The sequence below is a fragment of the Mya arenaria genome, chromosome 13 (assembly GCF_026914265.1).
Source record: "Mya arenaria isolate MELC-2E11 chromosome 13, ASM2691426v1".
NCBI classification, from domain to species: domain Eukaryota; kingdom Metazoa; phylum Mollusca; class Bivalvia; order Myida; family Myidae; genus Mya; species Mya arenaria.
This window is the reverse complement of record NC_069134.1, coordinates 16,328,809-16,344,789: the sequence shown is the minus strand read 5'-3', so window position 1 is coordinate 16,344,789 and position 15,981 is coordinate 16,328,809. Positions and strand designations below refer to the sequence as shown.

Genomic DNA, 15,981 nt, shown 5'->3' with positions numbered 1-15,981 from the left:
GAGTAAGTGCATCATTTTGTATTTACCCTTTTTTCGTGTCTATCCATTACATTAAAATGGCAAAATGACAATCATTTCGACAAACTTATTCTTTTCAAAATGTAAACAATATTTCGTCTTCCTCGTATTGAAATCAAGGTAGAGATCCGAAGCATATCCGAAAAACATTTGGGGACTCAAATTTCCGGTAGGAATTTAAGCTGAACAAAATCTTACAAAATAAGACATTCTAGGTAAGTATACTCTTTAAAAACACTAATTGAATATACGTCCTAAAGAATGATTTATTTTCGTACGATGCTGCGGTTAATGTTATAAAGGAGACATCCATAAACTTCATTTTATGTTATAAGTAACATATTTTCGCGATGGTATTTTGACTCAAAATGACGTTTTGTGAGTGACATTGTGACTGTGACGAGAGGTAAAAGTTATCCAAGAGCTTCTTTTGAAAGTTTTGGAAGATTACCCAAACTTACGTTCTGCTAGTCACGACAGTCAACGACCTTTCCACAAGTCTTAACAGCTCACAACAGGTTGATACCTAGTCCATATAAACAGCCGCTTCAGAGTCTTTTACGAATTTTGTTTGGCGACTCTACGCATCCATATTCCACTTGTTGTTTTCCTAGCCAAGAAAGGCAGATTCCAATGCTAAGTATATTGAGCGGAAAGGTAACGGACACCTGCTAGATAGTTCCAAAATGGTGATGCTTTGTTGACAGAAGTCAATCCGAATTAGTGTTTCATAAAACACTTAAATGTAATAAGAGAAAGGTATTGGCTAAAAATAATTTGTGTAACTTTTGTGTTTTTATTTAACAATGCAGTGTTAAATAGTGTGGAGTTACTGTTGAAGAATATAAAAAAAAAAATATTTTACATTGGTAAAATGGTGGATTGAGTAGCTTGGGTGACATTCTTACTCTATTTTCAACCCCCCGGGCATGGCCATAATAGTAATATTTGACGGTTAGCTATTAACGAAGAAGAAGAAGGTATGAATCAGTCCACTTGTGGTGTTTAGGGAGCAAAATGAATATCCAAATGTTAAAAATGTTCCCTAAACGCGTATTGTGGCTAGTTGATACCATCTTATTTGTCTCTCAAAGGCATTCAACAAGATGCCCGATTAACTTGGTGCCACATAACTTATCATTGAATCCCCACATCAATATGACTACTTAAAAGGCAAACAACATCACAGCTTTTTTCAGCCACAACCTATCATCATGGTTAAGAGCCGCTTAAGACGCTTGCTACAAAGTCTTTGGTTGAATATGCCACTGTCTTGGAGCCTAAAATACAGGCTTTTGTCAACAAAGTTATAGCAATGCAATGCAGAGCTGCCAGATTTGTCTCTGAAAAGTACTGCAATCCTCGACACACTCAGCTGAGAGAGTCTTCAGCAGAGGCAAAAGCTGTCATGCTTTACAAGGAGTCATTTTTTACTTCCATGATTGTCCTTCAACATAGCCTTGTCACAGCCCCCACCTTGAATGCCTTTAAGGTTGGGATTGCAGCTGCCAGACACTAACTGTATTTTCTATCCTGCTTTTCAATGTTTACTTTTACCCTCCCTCACTTTTTATAGTCACAACAGTGTGACGATGTGGCCAATACATCGATATTGCAAAAAGGGTTTACATCGGTGTGTTGCTTAAGCTGTTTTCTATCAAGCGCTGTACAACCTAATTCTATACAACCAAATCTTATGCAGTGGTACTTTAGCGTAGAATGCTACCTAGGTCCCTGTGGCTTGAAATTGGCTGCCTCCCAGATAGCGCTATTTTGCTAAAAATTGTTGCTTAGATGATGGAAGTTAAGCATTTAAACTTAACTGTTAAAACCATTTAATGGCATTAGGACTTTCTGAAGGTGGGAATTAATAATTTCCCCTTTTCTATGGTTAACTTATTCTATTTTTACCTGGATAGGCAGATCATGCTTAGGTAAAGACGATTCTTTAATTTATATATTAATTTTGAAATTTTAAATTCCTTTTAAGGAAAAAAATATTTGTACTTTTTGGCATAAGGAAGAACCAACTAACAGCTATAAAAAATCTGAATAAAAAGTATCAATGAACTAAAGGTCACTGCATTACCTAATAAGTGTACAGTGCTAAAAAAATAGTGATAAAACAAACTCAAGTGTTGAAATAAGCAAATCCAGACAATGCCTGATATAAAACTTTCTGGATACAATTTCCATGAAATTTGCAAGATATTTAACCATGTGCATTACCAGATACAAATTTCTCTTTATATTATTTGTAACACTGTTGTCCCCAATATTTTACAGAAACAACAATGTCAGGCCTAGCTAGTACAAGGGAAAAGAGGCAGAATGCAGGCGCCAAGATGGCCTCACTGCTGGAGGCAGAGGATGAAGATGACTTCTACAAAACAACATATGGAGGCTTTAATGAGGTGTTTGTCCTTTGTTAATCTTAATGGTATATCTGAAAGTTTTCCTCTTCAGTTTTATTGTTGAGATGTTTCTGTTTTATTCTGCAGGATTTTTTTCTCATAAAATTATCACGGTTTGATGATGGTATACATATATTTTTGTTGACAAGAAAAAAAATGAGCTTTCAAGTATGAAATATTTTGCTTTTAGCAAGTTTTTCTGCTTTTGATTTAATCTTAAGCAATGCAACATTTAAAAAAGTGTTTAAATTAAACATCTTTTTCAAATTATTAGGAGGAAGATGACAGAGAGTATGAATCTGAGCAATCAGAAAGTGATGTTGATTACTCTGACATTGATATTGATGAAGCCGATGAAGTTAGAAGTGACATGGAAGATGATGAGCCAAAGAAGAGAAAGCGGGGAGCAGGTGTCAGCACCAAGGCTTATAAGGTAAAAGCAAAGATGTTATCTTTGTGTGGACCTTATACTTTTTTGTTATTCAATAAAAATTCAGGCCACAATAAATAAATGATTTGTAAGGTATTCCCTACCCATATTTTTTACTCCCCAAGATTTCAATTTAACGTGAGGAAAATGTAAAGCACAAGCATTTTCTTTTTCAGTCGGAAAGTGCCAAACATATCATATATTAATTGTATCCTTCTCGCCTTTTTTATGCCCACAGAGGGTGGAGATTTTAAAATTGCACTGTCTGTCTGGCTCGATTTCTCGTGTCCCGACTGTAACTTTCTCTTGTATGAACAGATTTTAAAATCACTTTGCACATGTGTTCAACATACCAAGACAATATGTTGCGTGCAAGACATGTGTCCCTATCTCTAAGGTCAAAGTCACAGTTAGTGTTTGTTTACTATGTTACTTATAATGTAATACTGCATAAAATGGACATAGGGTATAGGTGGTCATGTCTGGGCTGTTTCTTTCATTTGTATTTATAGATTCTCAAAAAACTTGCCAAATGTGTTTGACATACCAAGACAACATGTTGCGTGTAAGACCCATGTCCCTACCCCTAAGGTCAAGGTCACACTAAGCGTTTGTTTATTATGGAATGCTGCATACAAGGACATGGATTATAGGTGGTCGTGTCCAAGTTGTCACTTTCTTATGTATGGACAGATTTTAAAATAACTTGCTACATGTGTTCTGCAAACTAAGAGAACATGTAACGTGTATGACCAGTGTCCCTACCTCTAGGGTCAAGTTCACACTAAAGTGTACTATGGAATGCTGCATATAAGGACATAGAGTATAGGTGGTTGTTTTTGGGCTGTATCTTTCTCTTGTATGGCTGGATTTTAAAATAACTTGCCACATGTGTTTGAGGTGTCGCGTGCATGACCTGTGTCCGTACCTCTAAGTTCAAGGTCACACTTAGTGTTTGTTTGTTATGGAATGCTGCCCATAAGGACATAGGGTAAAGGTGGTCGTGTCCAGGCAGTTATTTTGTCTTGTATGGACAGATTTTAAACTTGCCATATGTTATCAACATACCAAGACGACGTGTCATGTGCACAACCCACTTTGGGGGCATTTGTCACTTACAGTGACAGCTCTTGTTTTTCTTTGCTTAGAATTTAGATCCATTTTAACCTTTTAAAAATTATGTTTGACTGCAGAGACGAGGCACATTATTTATGTCATATTTAATCAATATCATTTGATAGTATTGCAAAAAAAACGTTCATTGATAACAATTTTGTTGACTTGTAAAAATATCAGGAGCCAGCCCCAAAGAAACCTAAGGAGGATGAAGAGAAGAAGACGAAACAAAAGACAAAGGAGAAGAAGAGGACCAAGCCTCCTCCCTCCATACAGATATACAAGTCCAGTCCAGGTAAGGACGAAACCTTCCCTCTCCATATATAATATATATACCAGTCCAGATAAGGACCAAGCCTTCTCCCTTCATACAGATATACCAGTCCAGGTAAGGACCAAGCCTTCTCCCTCTATACAGATATACCGGTCCAGGTAAGGACCCAACCGTTCCATCCATGCAGATAAACCAGTCCAGATAAGGACCAAGCCTTCTCCCTCTATACAGATATACCAGTCCAGGTAAGGACCAAGCCTTCTCCATCTATACAGATATACTAGTCCAGGTAAGGACCCAACTTTCCCATCCATGCAGATAAACCAGTCCAGATAAGGACCAAGCCTTCTTCCTCTATACAAATATACCAGTCCAGGTAAGGACCAAGCCTTCTCCCTTCATACAGATATACCAGTCCAGGTAAGGACCAAGCCTTCTCCCTTCATACAGATATACCAGTCCAGATACGGACCAAGCCTTCTCTCCTCTATACAGATATACCAGTCCAGGTAAGGACCCAACCTTCCCATCCATGCAGATAGACCAGTCCAGATAAGGACCAAGCCTTCTCCCTTCATACAGATATACCAGTCCAGATACGGACCAAGCCTTCTCTCCTCTATACAGATATACCAGTCCAGGTAAGGACCCAACCTTCCCATCCATGCAGATAGACCACTCCAGGTAAGGAGCAAGCCTTCTCCCTCTATACAGATAAAACAGTCCAGGTAAGGACCAAGCCTTCTCCCTCCGTACAGATATACCAGTCCAGGTAAGGACCCAACCTTCCCCTCCATGCAGATAAACCAGTCCAGGTAAGGACCAAGTCTCCCCCCTCCATACAGATATACCAGTCCAGGTAAGAACCCAATCTTCCCCTTCATGCAGATAAACCAGTCCAGATACTGACCAAGCCTTCTCCCTCCATACAGATATACCAGTCCAGGTAAGGACCAAGCCTTCTCCCTCTATACAGATATACCAGTCCAGGTAAGGACCACGCCTTCTCCCTCTATACAGATATACCAGTCCAGGTAAGAACCCAATCTTCCTCTTCATGCAGATAAACCAGTCCAGATACGGACCAAGCCTTCTCCCTCCATACAGATATTCCAGTCCAGGTAAGGACCAAGCCTTCTCCCTTCATACAGATATACCAGTCCAGATAAGGACCAAGCCTTCTCCCTTCATACAGATATACCAGTTCAGATAAGGACCAAGCCTTCTCCCTCTATACAGATATACCAGTCCAGATAAGGACCAAGCCTTCTCCCTCTGTACAGATATACCAGTTCAGGTAAGGACCAAGCCTTCTCCCTTCATACAGATATACCAGTCCAGGTAAGGACCCAACCTTCCCCTCCATGCAGATATACCAGTCCAGATACGGACCAAGCCTTCTCCCTTCATACAAATATACCAGTCCAGGTAAGGACCCAACCTTCCCCTCCATGCAGATATACCAGTCCAGATACGGACCAAGCCTTCTCCCTTCATACAGATATACCAGTCCAGGTAAGGACCAAGCCTTCTCTCTTCATACAGATATACCAGTCCAGGTAAGGACCAAGCCTTCTCCCTTCATACAGATGTACCAGTCCAGGTAAGGACCCAACCTTCCCATCCATGCAGATATACCAGTCCAGGTAAGGACCAAGCCTTCTCCCTCCATACAGATATACCAGTCCAGGTAAGGACCAAGCCTTCTCTCTTCATACAGATATACTAGTCCAGGTAAGGACCAAGCCTTCTCCCTTCATACAGATATACCAGTCCAGGTAAGGACCAAGCCTTCTCCCTCTATACAGATATACCAGTCCAGGTAAGGACCAAGCCTTCTCCCTCCATACAGATATACCAGTCCAGGTAAGGACCAAGCCTTCTCCCTCCATACAGATATACCAGTCCAGGTAAGGACCAAGCCTTCTCCCTCCATACAGATATACCAGTCCAGATAAGGACCAAGCCTTCTCCCTCTATACAGATATACCAGTCCAGATAAGGACCAAGCCTTCTCCCTCTGTACAGATATACCAGTCCAGGTAAGGACCAAGCCTTCTCCCTTCATACTAGGGATGCAAACGAATGGCAAAAGTGATATTCGAATATTCGGTAATTCTTTCGATCGAATATTCGAATATTCGAACACCAAAATGAACCTTTAAGAATTGTAGTAAACTATTATTATTCACTAACGTAATAGTGGGGGCCCTGTTACCCTTCCTGGTCGTATTCGGTACACGCGGCGGACCCTTATAGTTCCACAAATTAGCCTCTGAATTTCCCCATTTTCAAAATATATTCCAAGAAAAAGCGATATATCTTTAACAAAAAAAACCCGAATTGTACCAATTCCTCTACGTTCATTTTTGTAAACAATGCAAAATAAGATCAGGGAATTGCGTTTTTCCCGATTAAATGACGATATGCGCCAACGTGGGACTTGCAGCCTCGTTCTGGGATTGATGTTTACGAAATATATTTATAGAAAACGACACCATGACTAAACGTCGCTTTTGCCTTAGGTATTGTACAACAATACAGGACATATATCCTTAAACGTTAAACCATACAGTTAATTTTTGTACGCAAGAGCGTTATATTGAAAACATGGAAACAGTTTAAAGCACATAACTAGCACATTTCCTTCATATCATGAAGGCGATTTGAGCAATATTGTCAAGCTTGATTAGCAGTGAAGACAAAACATTGGTATAAAGGCCGATCTCTTAAACCCTTAATTGGCATGGTCATTTAAATGTACCCAAAATAATTGGAATGTGTTTTATTTCACTTGTCTAACAGCCAGTAAATGCAAAATTACGGGGACTGTTTATAGTTCCCGGCGATATATCCGATATAACGCGTGTATAGTGTCATCAAGTTCACACCTATGGCATTAGGGGTCCATCGTTGTAAAAACAAGACCGACGAAGATGACAGTTGTAGGCAAAAAGTTTATTAATTTAACAAAAACATCGAATATTCGAATACCTATTTTAACATTCGAATACTAAACGTTCGATCGAATATTCGAATAATCGAATATTCGTTAGCATCCCTACTTCATACAGATATACCAGTCCAGGTAAGGACCCAACCTTCCCCTCCATGCAGATATACCAGTCCAGATACGGACCAAGCCTTCTCCCTTCATACAAATATACCAGTCCAGGTAAGGACCCAACCTTCCCCTCCATGCAGATATACCAGTCCAGATACGGACCAAGCCTTCTCCCTTCATACAGATATACCAGTCCAGGTAAGGACCCAACCTTCCCATCCATGCAGATATACCAGTCCAGGTAAGGACCAAGCCTTCTCCCTCCATACAGATATACCAGTCCAGGTAAGGACCAAGCCTTCTCTCTTCATACAGATATACCAGTCCAGGTAAGGACCAAGCCTTCTCCCTTCATACAGATATACCAGTCCAGGTAAGGACCCAACCTTCCCATCCATGCAGATATACCAGTCCAGGTAAGGACCAAGCCTTCTCCCTCCATACAGATATACCAGTCCAGGTAAGGACCAAGCCTTCTCTCTTCATACAGATATACCAGTCCAGGTAAGGACCAAGCCTTCTCCCTTCATACAGATATACCAGTCCAGGTAAGGACCAAGCCTTCTCCCTCTATACAGATATACCAGTCCAGGTAAGGACCAAGCCTTCTCCCTCCATGCAGATATACCAGTCCAGGTAAGGACCAAGCCTTCTCCCTCCATACAGATATACCAGTCCAGGTAAGGACCAAGCCTTCTCCCTTCATACAGATATACCAGTCCAGGTAAGGACCCAACCTTCCCCTCCATGTAGATATTCCAGTCCAGGTAAGGACCATGCCTTATCCCTCCATACAAATATAAATGTCCAGGTAAGGACCAAACATGTGATAAAAAGAATCTGACACAGGTCATCATATAATACACAGTTTTATTGTTGTAAGTGAGCTCGCTTTCTAACACATTTTCTGATTTTTGTTGAATAAAATTGTGTATTTTATGAATACAAGTGACGACACTTTGTCAATCAACTATGATAATATTGGGGAAGCTCATTTTGTAATTAATTAACTTGAATCTGTTACAGAGAAAAAGAGCCTGCGTAAATCTACTGCTGAGCGTACCAAGGAACGGGAGGAACGCGAAAAAGAACGCGAGTTAAAGCAGAGGATGCTGAAGGACATTGCGGCCCAGAAGCGTGTAGCCGAGGTGCGACGCCTCACACAGGAAGAGCTCCTTGAAGAGGCCAAGATCACGGAGGAACTCAACCTACAGTCTCTCGGTACAATGAGTTATTATCATGGTGGCTGTAGACAAAATACGGTCTCCTGGTTGGAGGGGTTATGAAATCACTGAATTATGTCTCCTGCATTCATGGGGAAACATATTGTTTTTGCCCTGTCCGTCAGTCAGTCAGTCCGTCACTACGTCACACTTCGTTTCCGCTCAATAACTATAGAACGCATAGACCAAGGAACTTCATACTTGGTATGCTAGTTGGTCATGACTAGTAGATGACCCCTATTGATTTTCGGGTCACTAGGTCAAAGGTCAAGGTCGCTGTGACCTTGAGGTGAAGAAATGGTTTCCACTCAATAACTAAAGATCCTTTGTGTCCAGGAACTTCATCCTTGTATGCTTGTTGTTCATAACTAGTAGATGAACCCTATTGATTTTGAGATCAAAAGGTCAAAGGTCAAGGTTACCTTTAGGTAAAAAACGATATGTTGGCTGTGACCTTTAGCTTAAAAATGGTTTCTGCTCAATAACTAAAGAATGCTAGTAGATGATTCCTATTGATTTTGATTGAAATCAGTAGGTCAAAGGTCAAGGTCACTGTGACCTTGAGGTGAAGAAACAGTTTCTGCTCAGTAACTAAAGAACGCTTGCACCCAGGAACTTCATACTTGGTATGCTAGTGGGTCATGACTAGTAGATGACCCCTATTGATTTTGGGGTCACTAGGTTAAAGATCAAGGTCACCCTGATCTTGAGGTGAAGAAACAGTTTCCGCTCTATAACTAAATAACGCTTGCACCCAGGAACTTCTTACTTGGTATGCTAGTTGGTCATGACTAGTAGATGACTCCAATTGATTTTGAGATCAGTAGGTCAAAGGTCAAGGTCACCCTGACCTTGAGGTGAAGAAACGGTTTCCGCTGTATAACTAAATAACGCTTGCACCCAGGAACTTCATACTTGGTATTCTAGTTAGTCATGACTAGTACCGTAAATGACTGGGTATTAGACGCACTTTTTTCCCTCAGATTTTGATGCAAAAAAATGCCTGCGTATAATACCCAGTAACATTTTTTTAACTTTTTTTCTGAGGTCAATTTCAAGCCGAGAGTTTGTTTAGATTTATGTAGAAAGGGATGTTACTCGCGTCATATTGATCGAGTATATACGGGTTAAAACGGTAGTTGAAGATCGGGATACGGTATATCGCAAGACATTTATAATTTCAACAAAAATAAAAAAAATTAATAATTATTTCCCAAAATATTTTTTTTTCGGAACCTAATTTTCGGGCACCCAAAGGACATCAATCATAACTTTCATAGTTACCAAGTTTCACAGACGAAGATTATTGATTTTTATCTTTACAATGCCTGGCTAGATTACCTTTCCGTATACACCACTGAGACAATTTAATTAGTTACTACCCATCCTAAACGATTTATTGCCTGTTGAAAAGGAAGTGTGATATATTTATTTGAGGATTAAACAAACAACAAGGGCAATCAAGGGATTAAGAAAACATCGACATGGCATGTTTGTAAAACGATCTGCCAATAAGCTTTTAAACTTGTACCACACTTATAGACTATATGAAGCAATACTCGTACAGTTATACATTAATCCTGCATAGCAATGTCCATGCTCTCCACGAGATCCTCGTGGGTATAACTGTAAGTTATGTGACGTCACACAGTGTGACTCTTTGATCTGAAGCCGATAGAATGTGTTTATTCAGTTCAGTGCATGTATAAAATGATGTTTTAATTAACTTCATGAAGGATTTACACTTATAGGCGTAATAAATAAGTTTATGACCATTGATTACTACGGATAAATTAATAAGTGGTAAAAAGCAAACATGAAGAATAAAGGCAGGTTAAACAAACATATAAATAAAATGTAAAAATGATAATTTTCTATGTATTCGGAGAGCGAAAAAAATAATTTATAGTGTCCGCACTCTTGTGAATTACGGTATTCAATATTATTTTGAATAATAAATTGAATTAAACAATAATCAAACTTACATATAAAAAAGCAAAGTTGGGCACTGTCAAAATATTTGTTTGCATAACATAACTTTTCATTCTCGACAGTATGGTTGTATGGTTTTAAAGATAACCATCGCCATTTTCACGAAAAAAAAATTTTTTGTCACTGTCAACAAACATGGTGGCTGAAAATGCCGGACGATTTTGACATTTTTCTATGCGTCTTTTAACCAAAAACATAGATTAAAAGGTTTTTTTTTCGGATTTTTCACAGATTTTTTTCCCTGCGTCTAATACCCCCTATCGTCTTATACCCAGTCATTTACGGTAGATGACTCCTATTGATTTTGAGATCAGTAGGTCAAAGTTCAAGGTCACCATGACCTTGAGGTGAAGAAACGGTTTCTGCTCAATAACTCAAGAACGCTTACACCCAGGAACTTCATACTTGGTATGCTAGTTGGTCATGACTAGTAGATAACTCTTATTGATTTTGCGATCAGTTGGTCAAAGGTCAAGGTCACTGACCTTGAGGTGAAGAAACGGTTTCTGCTCAATAACTCAAGAACGCTTACACCCAGGAACTTCATACTTGGTATGCCAGTTAGTCATGACTAGTTGATGGCCCCTATTGATTTTGGGATCAGAAGGTCAAAGATCAAGGTCACAATACTGTGAGGTAAAAAATGGTTTCCGCTCAATAACTAAAGAATGCTTCCACCCAGGAACTTAATACCTGGTATGCCAGTTGATCATGACTAGTAGATGACCCGTATCGATTTTCAGGTCAGTAGGTCAAAGGTGAAGGTGACCTTGAGGTAAAATAACAGTTTCCGCTGATTTACTAAACACAACTTCGGCCCAGGAACTTCATACTTGGTTTGCTAGTTGGTCTTGATTATAAGATGACCCCTATTGATTTTGAGGTCAGTAGGTCAAGGTCAAAGTGACCTTCAGGTAAAAAACAATTTCTTTGTCACCAGTACGTACGTCACACTTCTTTTGGCTCAATAACTTATGAAAGCTTGGACCCAGGAACTTCATATTTGGACCCAGGAACTTCATACTTTGAATGCAGGTTGGTCATGACCAGTAGATGACCCCTATGTTTGTTCGTCTCCAGTCCAAAAGTACAAATTTCATGTCCATCATTGATTATTTCCCACATACGACCACACAATGGGGGAGACATGCGCTTTTTCAAAAAAGCAATCTCTAGTTATTATCTGGTTTGCTGAAGGCAACTTGCAGTCTTCGGGTTAGGTGGGTTAGAAAATCACCGAGTTATTACCATGGTGGCTGTAGACAACCTACAGTCTCTCCGTTGGAGGGGTTATAATATTGGCTGTAGACAACCTACAGTCTCTCAGTTGGAGGGGTTATACTGTTGGCTGTAGACAACCTACAGTCTCTCAGTTGGAGGGGTTATACTGTTGGCTGTAAACAACCTACAGTCTCTCAGTTGGAGGGGTTATACTGTTGGCTGTAGACAACCTACAGTCTCTCAGTTGGAGGGGTTATAATATTGGCTGTAGACAACCTACAGTCTCATGGTTGGTGGGTTTAAATCACTGAGTTATTATAAGGGTGGCTGTAGGCAACCTTCAGTCTCTCATTGGAAGGGGTTAAAATATGACTGACATTGCCAGGGTAATTGTTGGCAGTGTACAGTTTTCAATATTATATTCAATTGATAATTTTGATAAAGCAATTAACATCTTTTAAAAAAAAAATTATAAGGAAGCATTCAGCAGACATATTTATAGACTTAATAAATGAGAAAACAAAGTCCTTACTCATCTCACAATTAATCCATTCCTTCCCCAGAGAACTATCGTCGACTGGAGCTGGAGAAGAAGAGTAGACGAGCCATCAAAGCAAAGGAGACAGGCCCAGTGATCCGCTACCACTCTCTTACCATGCCTCTCATCGAGGAAGTGCCGGATGATGATGACGAGTATGGCAGGGCTTTTTTCATTAAGTTGTTTAACTAGTTTTTGAAGGAAAAGTATTTTCATTGCCTTCGTATCACCTTTGTCAACATGGCTGTTGCTGTTTTTTAAAAACATATTTAAGCAATAAATTGGAAACTATTGAAGATAACCCTGTGAAGTTATAAATGCGTAGAAACTCACATGACTAAAGTTAAACATTTGACCAATGCTCTTGATAGACCTTACAATTGAAGGACTCCATATATGTTTAACAACAATTGTAATAACTTAGATATGATTAAGTACTAAAAGGTGTCAGTCCTCACGAATAATGAAATAGAATGTTCTGTGCCATATTCAAATCTAACTCTCGTGTAACATCGATCCAACAAGACAGTAAACACATGTTTAGTGTTGAAATAATTTGTTTCATAATCATAAAATGAATTAGTTTGAACTCCTGTTTTTGTGCACTTTCAGGGAAGAGAAGGTCTTGTCAGAATCAAAGGAGAGCTGTGAACGGACATTTATAACTTTCACAGATGAGCGTATTGTCAAAAAATATTTTGCTGAGAAAAAGCACAAGCCTCCATTGAGACAGTTCTGCCCGGTTACCAGACTTCCTGCCAAATACTTTGACCCAGTCACGAATACACCATACGCAACCCTGCAGGCATTTAAAATTATTCGGGAGGCGTATGCTCAGCAATTACAGAATGAACCTCCCAAAAAGTCTCGAAACTCAATTAGTGGAGAAATGACTGGAGATGTTGCCGTAAAGTCTTGAGGGTTTGATACCATTATTTGATGATATAAGCATGATAGTGTTTATTAATGTGTGTGCTAACAGTGGAAGTGACTGTTATGAATTGAAAAGGTACGACTTGCATATATATATGTGACATACCATACACTGGACTGGTGAAAACTGAAGTGTGTTCTAAAGATTACAAATATGAAGGAAATTTAAAAGGAAAACATTAAAGTGGTGATGTTGATGCCATTCTGAAGCTTTAATTCCTTTTTTCAATGATTTATTGTATTTATTGTTATACTCCTGCAAAATAAGTTTTGAAAATATATATGTACATGTATACCAGTCAAGGTTGGTCTGTAGATTGGTTGCAAAAGGGTTTTGGAGCAGAGTTCTTAACAGATAAGAAGTATTGGTACTTGGCACACAATATCACTGTAATGTGTACTATGACCTAACATATTGTTTCTGTGACCCAGAGCCAAGACATTATAGAGCTATCAGCAATGGAACATTTTGTACCTTGTCTGTTGTTTTTGGTTTAGAAGAAAAATCTAGGTATAAACATGGCCTTGTTTTTGGTGGCATCATTGGCAATGTCACAATCTCATTAAATCATCATGTTTGCATTGTTCATTAAGCTGTGTACAAAAGTGTAACATTGTGAAGTGATTACTGGGAACCTTGTTTTAATGGCCTTTGGCATCGTGCCAAAAATGTTGGCTGTAAGTTTGAATCCATTCCTTTTTAGCTCGTCGATTCGAAGAATAAGGAGAGCTATCCTAGTCACCCAAGCGTCGGCGTAACCACTTATGTTAAAGTTTGCGTACCACCTCAAATATTTTCAAAGTCCATTGACATATGGCTTTGAAACTTAGCACACTTGTTCACCATCATGCCCCCAACTTATACACAGGAGGAGGTAACTCTATCAAGCATTTTGACAAAAAATTTCGACTTAGAAGTTACGTTAAAGTTTGCGTACCACCTCAAAAATTTACAAAGTCCATTGACATCTGGCTTTGAAACTTTGCACGCTTGTACACCATCATGCCCCCAACCTATACACAGGAGGAGGTCACTGTATCAAGCATTTTGACAAAATTATGCCCCCTTTTCTACTTAGAATTTATGTTAAAGTTTTCGTACCACCTCAAATATTTTCAATGTCCATTGACATCTGGCTTTGAAACTTCGTACTCTTGTTCACCATCATGCCCCCAACCTGTACACAGAAGGAGGTAACTCTATCAAGCATTTTGACAAAATTATGCCCCTTTTTCGACTTAGAATTTACGTTAAAGTTTGCGTACCACCTCAAATATTTTCAAATTCAATTTATGTAAATTTCTCAGCACATCATGTATTGCATTAAAATCTAATCTAACAGTGATCCATGCATGTTTCGCCAAAACTTTTCAATCCATACACCGAAAAGCGGCGGAATAGTTGAGCGCGCTGTCTCTGTGACAGCTCTTGTTATTGTCAAAATTGGACCAAATTGAGGGTGTCTTCTCTGTTCATTGACCATTTTTCTTCCAATCTTTACTAAGCCAGGCAATAGTGTTGATTGGCCTTATATCTTTAATGAGTTTATAACTAGCCTTATCCCTTCTCTAGCTCCCTTTCTATGGCATTTTAATTGTCTTAAAAAACATTACCATACATAGTTACTTTGTTAATGTGCATTATATCTCAGACATGATGAATAACTAGGGGTATACTTCAGTTTCTCCTGCCAAAGTTATTGGCCTGTATAAACATTGATTATATGGAAATGATATCTCTCATACGTTTCCTAAAATTGTCTGAAATTCATTGCCATGCACTGATTGACAGTTGGTTTTTGCCCGGCATAGCTGGGTTATATTGCTGGGTATATATTCCCATGTGGGATGTAAACATATTGTAGTGCCTATCTAAATGACTAATAAATAAAAATAACAGAGCTAAATCATGTAACAAAGTTTGTGAGAATTACTGAAGATAAGTGTTTTCATGAAAATTCAAGAGTAGTGAAGATTTGATAGTTAACAACTTTCATGTTAATGACATTGTTTACATTAACAAAGTTATGAACAATAGAACCATTAATGTATTGAAAACAAAGTGGGTGCTTTTGTGAAAGACTTTTATCAACCTGGTTCAAGCCTATTAAATTTGAATTTTATTGTCACTAACACTTGAGTTTACCTTGTTTGAACCTACCATTATTTTATGACTTCTCTGTCACTTTTTACAGGACAAGGTATTACATAAGGAATGGGAATTACACAAGGACATTCTGTCATTTTTTTTAAATTCAAGAGCCAGGTGATTAGGGATATGAAAAAATGCACTTGAAATGATTAAAATACAAAGTAGCTACACACCCATGTTTATGTTTTTTTAACCATGTTTTCAATGAAAACCAGGTTATTATAATGGGGATGTCGTCTGACTGGCTTGGGTCCAACATTGGTTTCCGCCCAATAATTTAAGCTAGCATTGATGGATTGTTATGAAAGTTAGTGTGTAGGTAGCTTGTGAAGAGCTAGCTTAGGATTGCTTTTGAGGGTGGGGAAGGGGGTTTAAGGTCAAGGTCACTGTCACGTAAGATAGAAAAATAGTTTCCGCCTAATGAATTAAGTAAAAATTGATGGGATGTGATGAAAATTGGTGTGTGTTTTGAGAGGGTGGGGTCAAGGTCACTGTTAATAAACAGTTTCTGCCAAATACTTATAGTAATAATTTATGGAAACTTAACACATAAGATACTGAAGTACAGAAATTTTCAGTTAGCTCTCTGTGATAAAAGGAAATTAT

The 15,981-nt window shown here is 38.8% G+C and overlaps 2 protein-coding genes across 6 annotated transcripts in view; one reads left to right on the top strand and one right to left on the bottom strand.

Moving 5' to 3' along the window:
• Positions 1–143, bottom strand: part of LOC128212924 (KICSTOR complex protein SZT2-like) — a 96,750-nt gene extending 96,607 nt beyond the window's left edge. For all 5 annotated transcript variants that reach the window (XM_052918323.1, XM_052918327.1, XM_052918326.1 and 2 more), the window contains exon 1: positions 27–143. In XM_052918323.1, the coding sequence (XP_052774283.1) occupies positions 27–47 (21 nt within the window). In that variant the 5' untranslated portion in view covers positions 48–143. The remainder of the gene's footprint in view (positions 1–26) is intronic.
• A 23-nt stretch (positions 144–166) lies between these two features.
• Positions 167–15,130, top strand: LOC128214175 (vacuolar protein sorting-associated protein 72 homolog). Its single transcript, XM_052920514.1, has 7 exons — positions 167–233; positions 2,305–2,432; positions 2,707–2,865; positions 4,159–4,273; positions 8,343–8,537; positions 12,316–12,445; positions 12,903–15,130. The coding sequence occupies exons 2-7, from the start codon at positions 2,313–2,315 to the stop codon at positions 13,207–13,209; spliced, it is 1,026 nt and encodes a 341-aa protein (XP_052776474.1). The 5' UTR covers positions 167–233; positions 2,305–2,312; the 3' UTR covers positions 13,210–15,130.
• Positions 15,131–15,981: the final 851 nt, after the last annotated feature.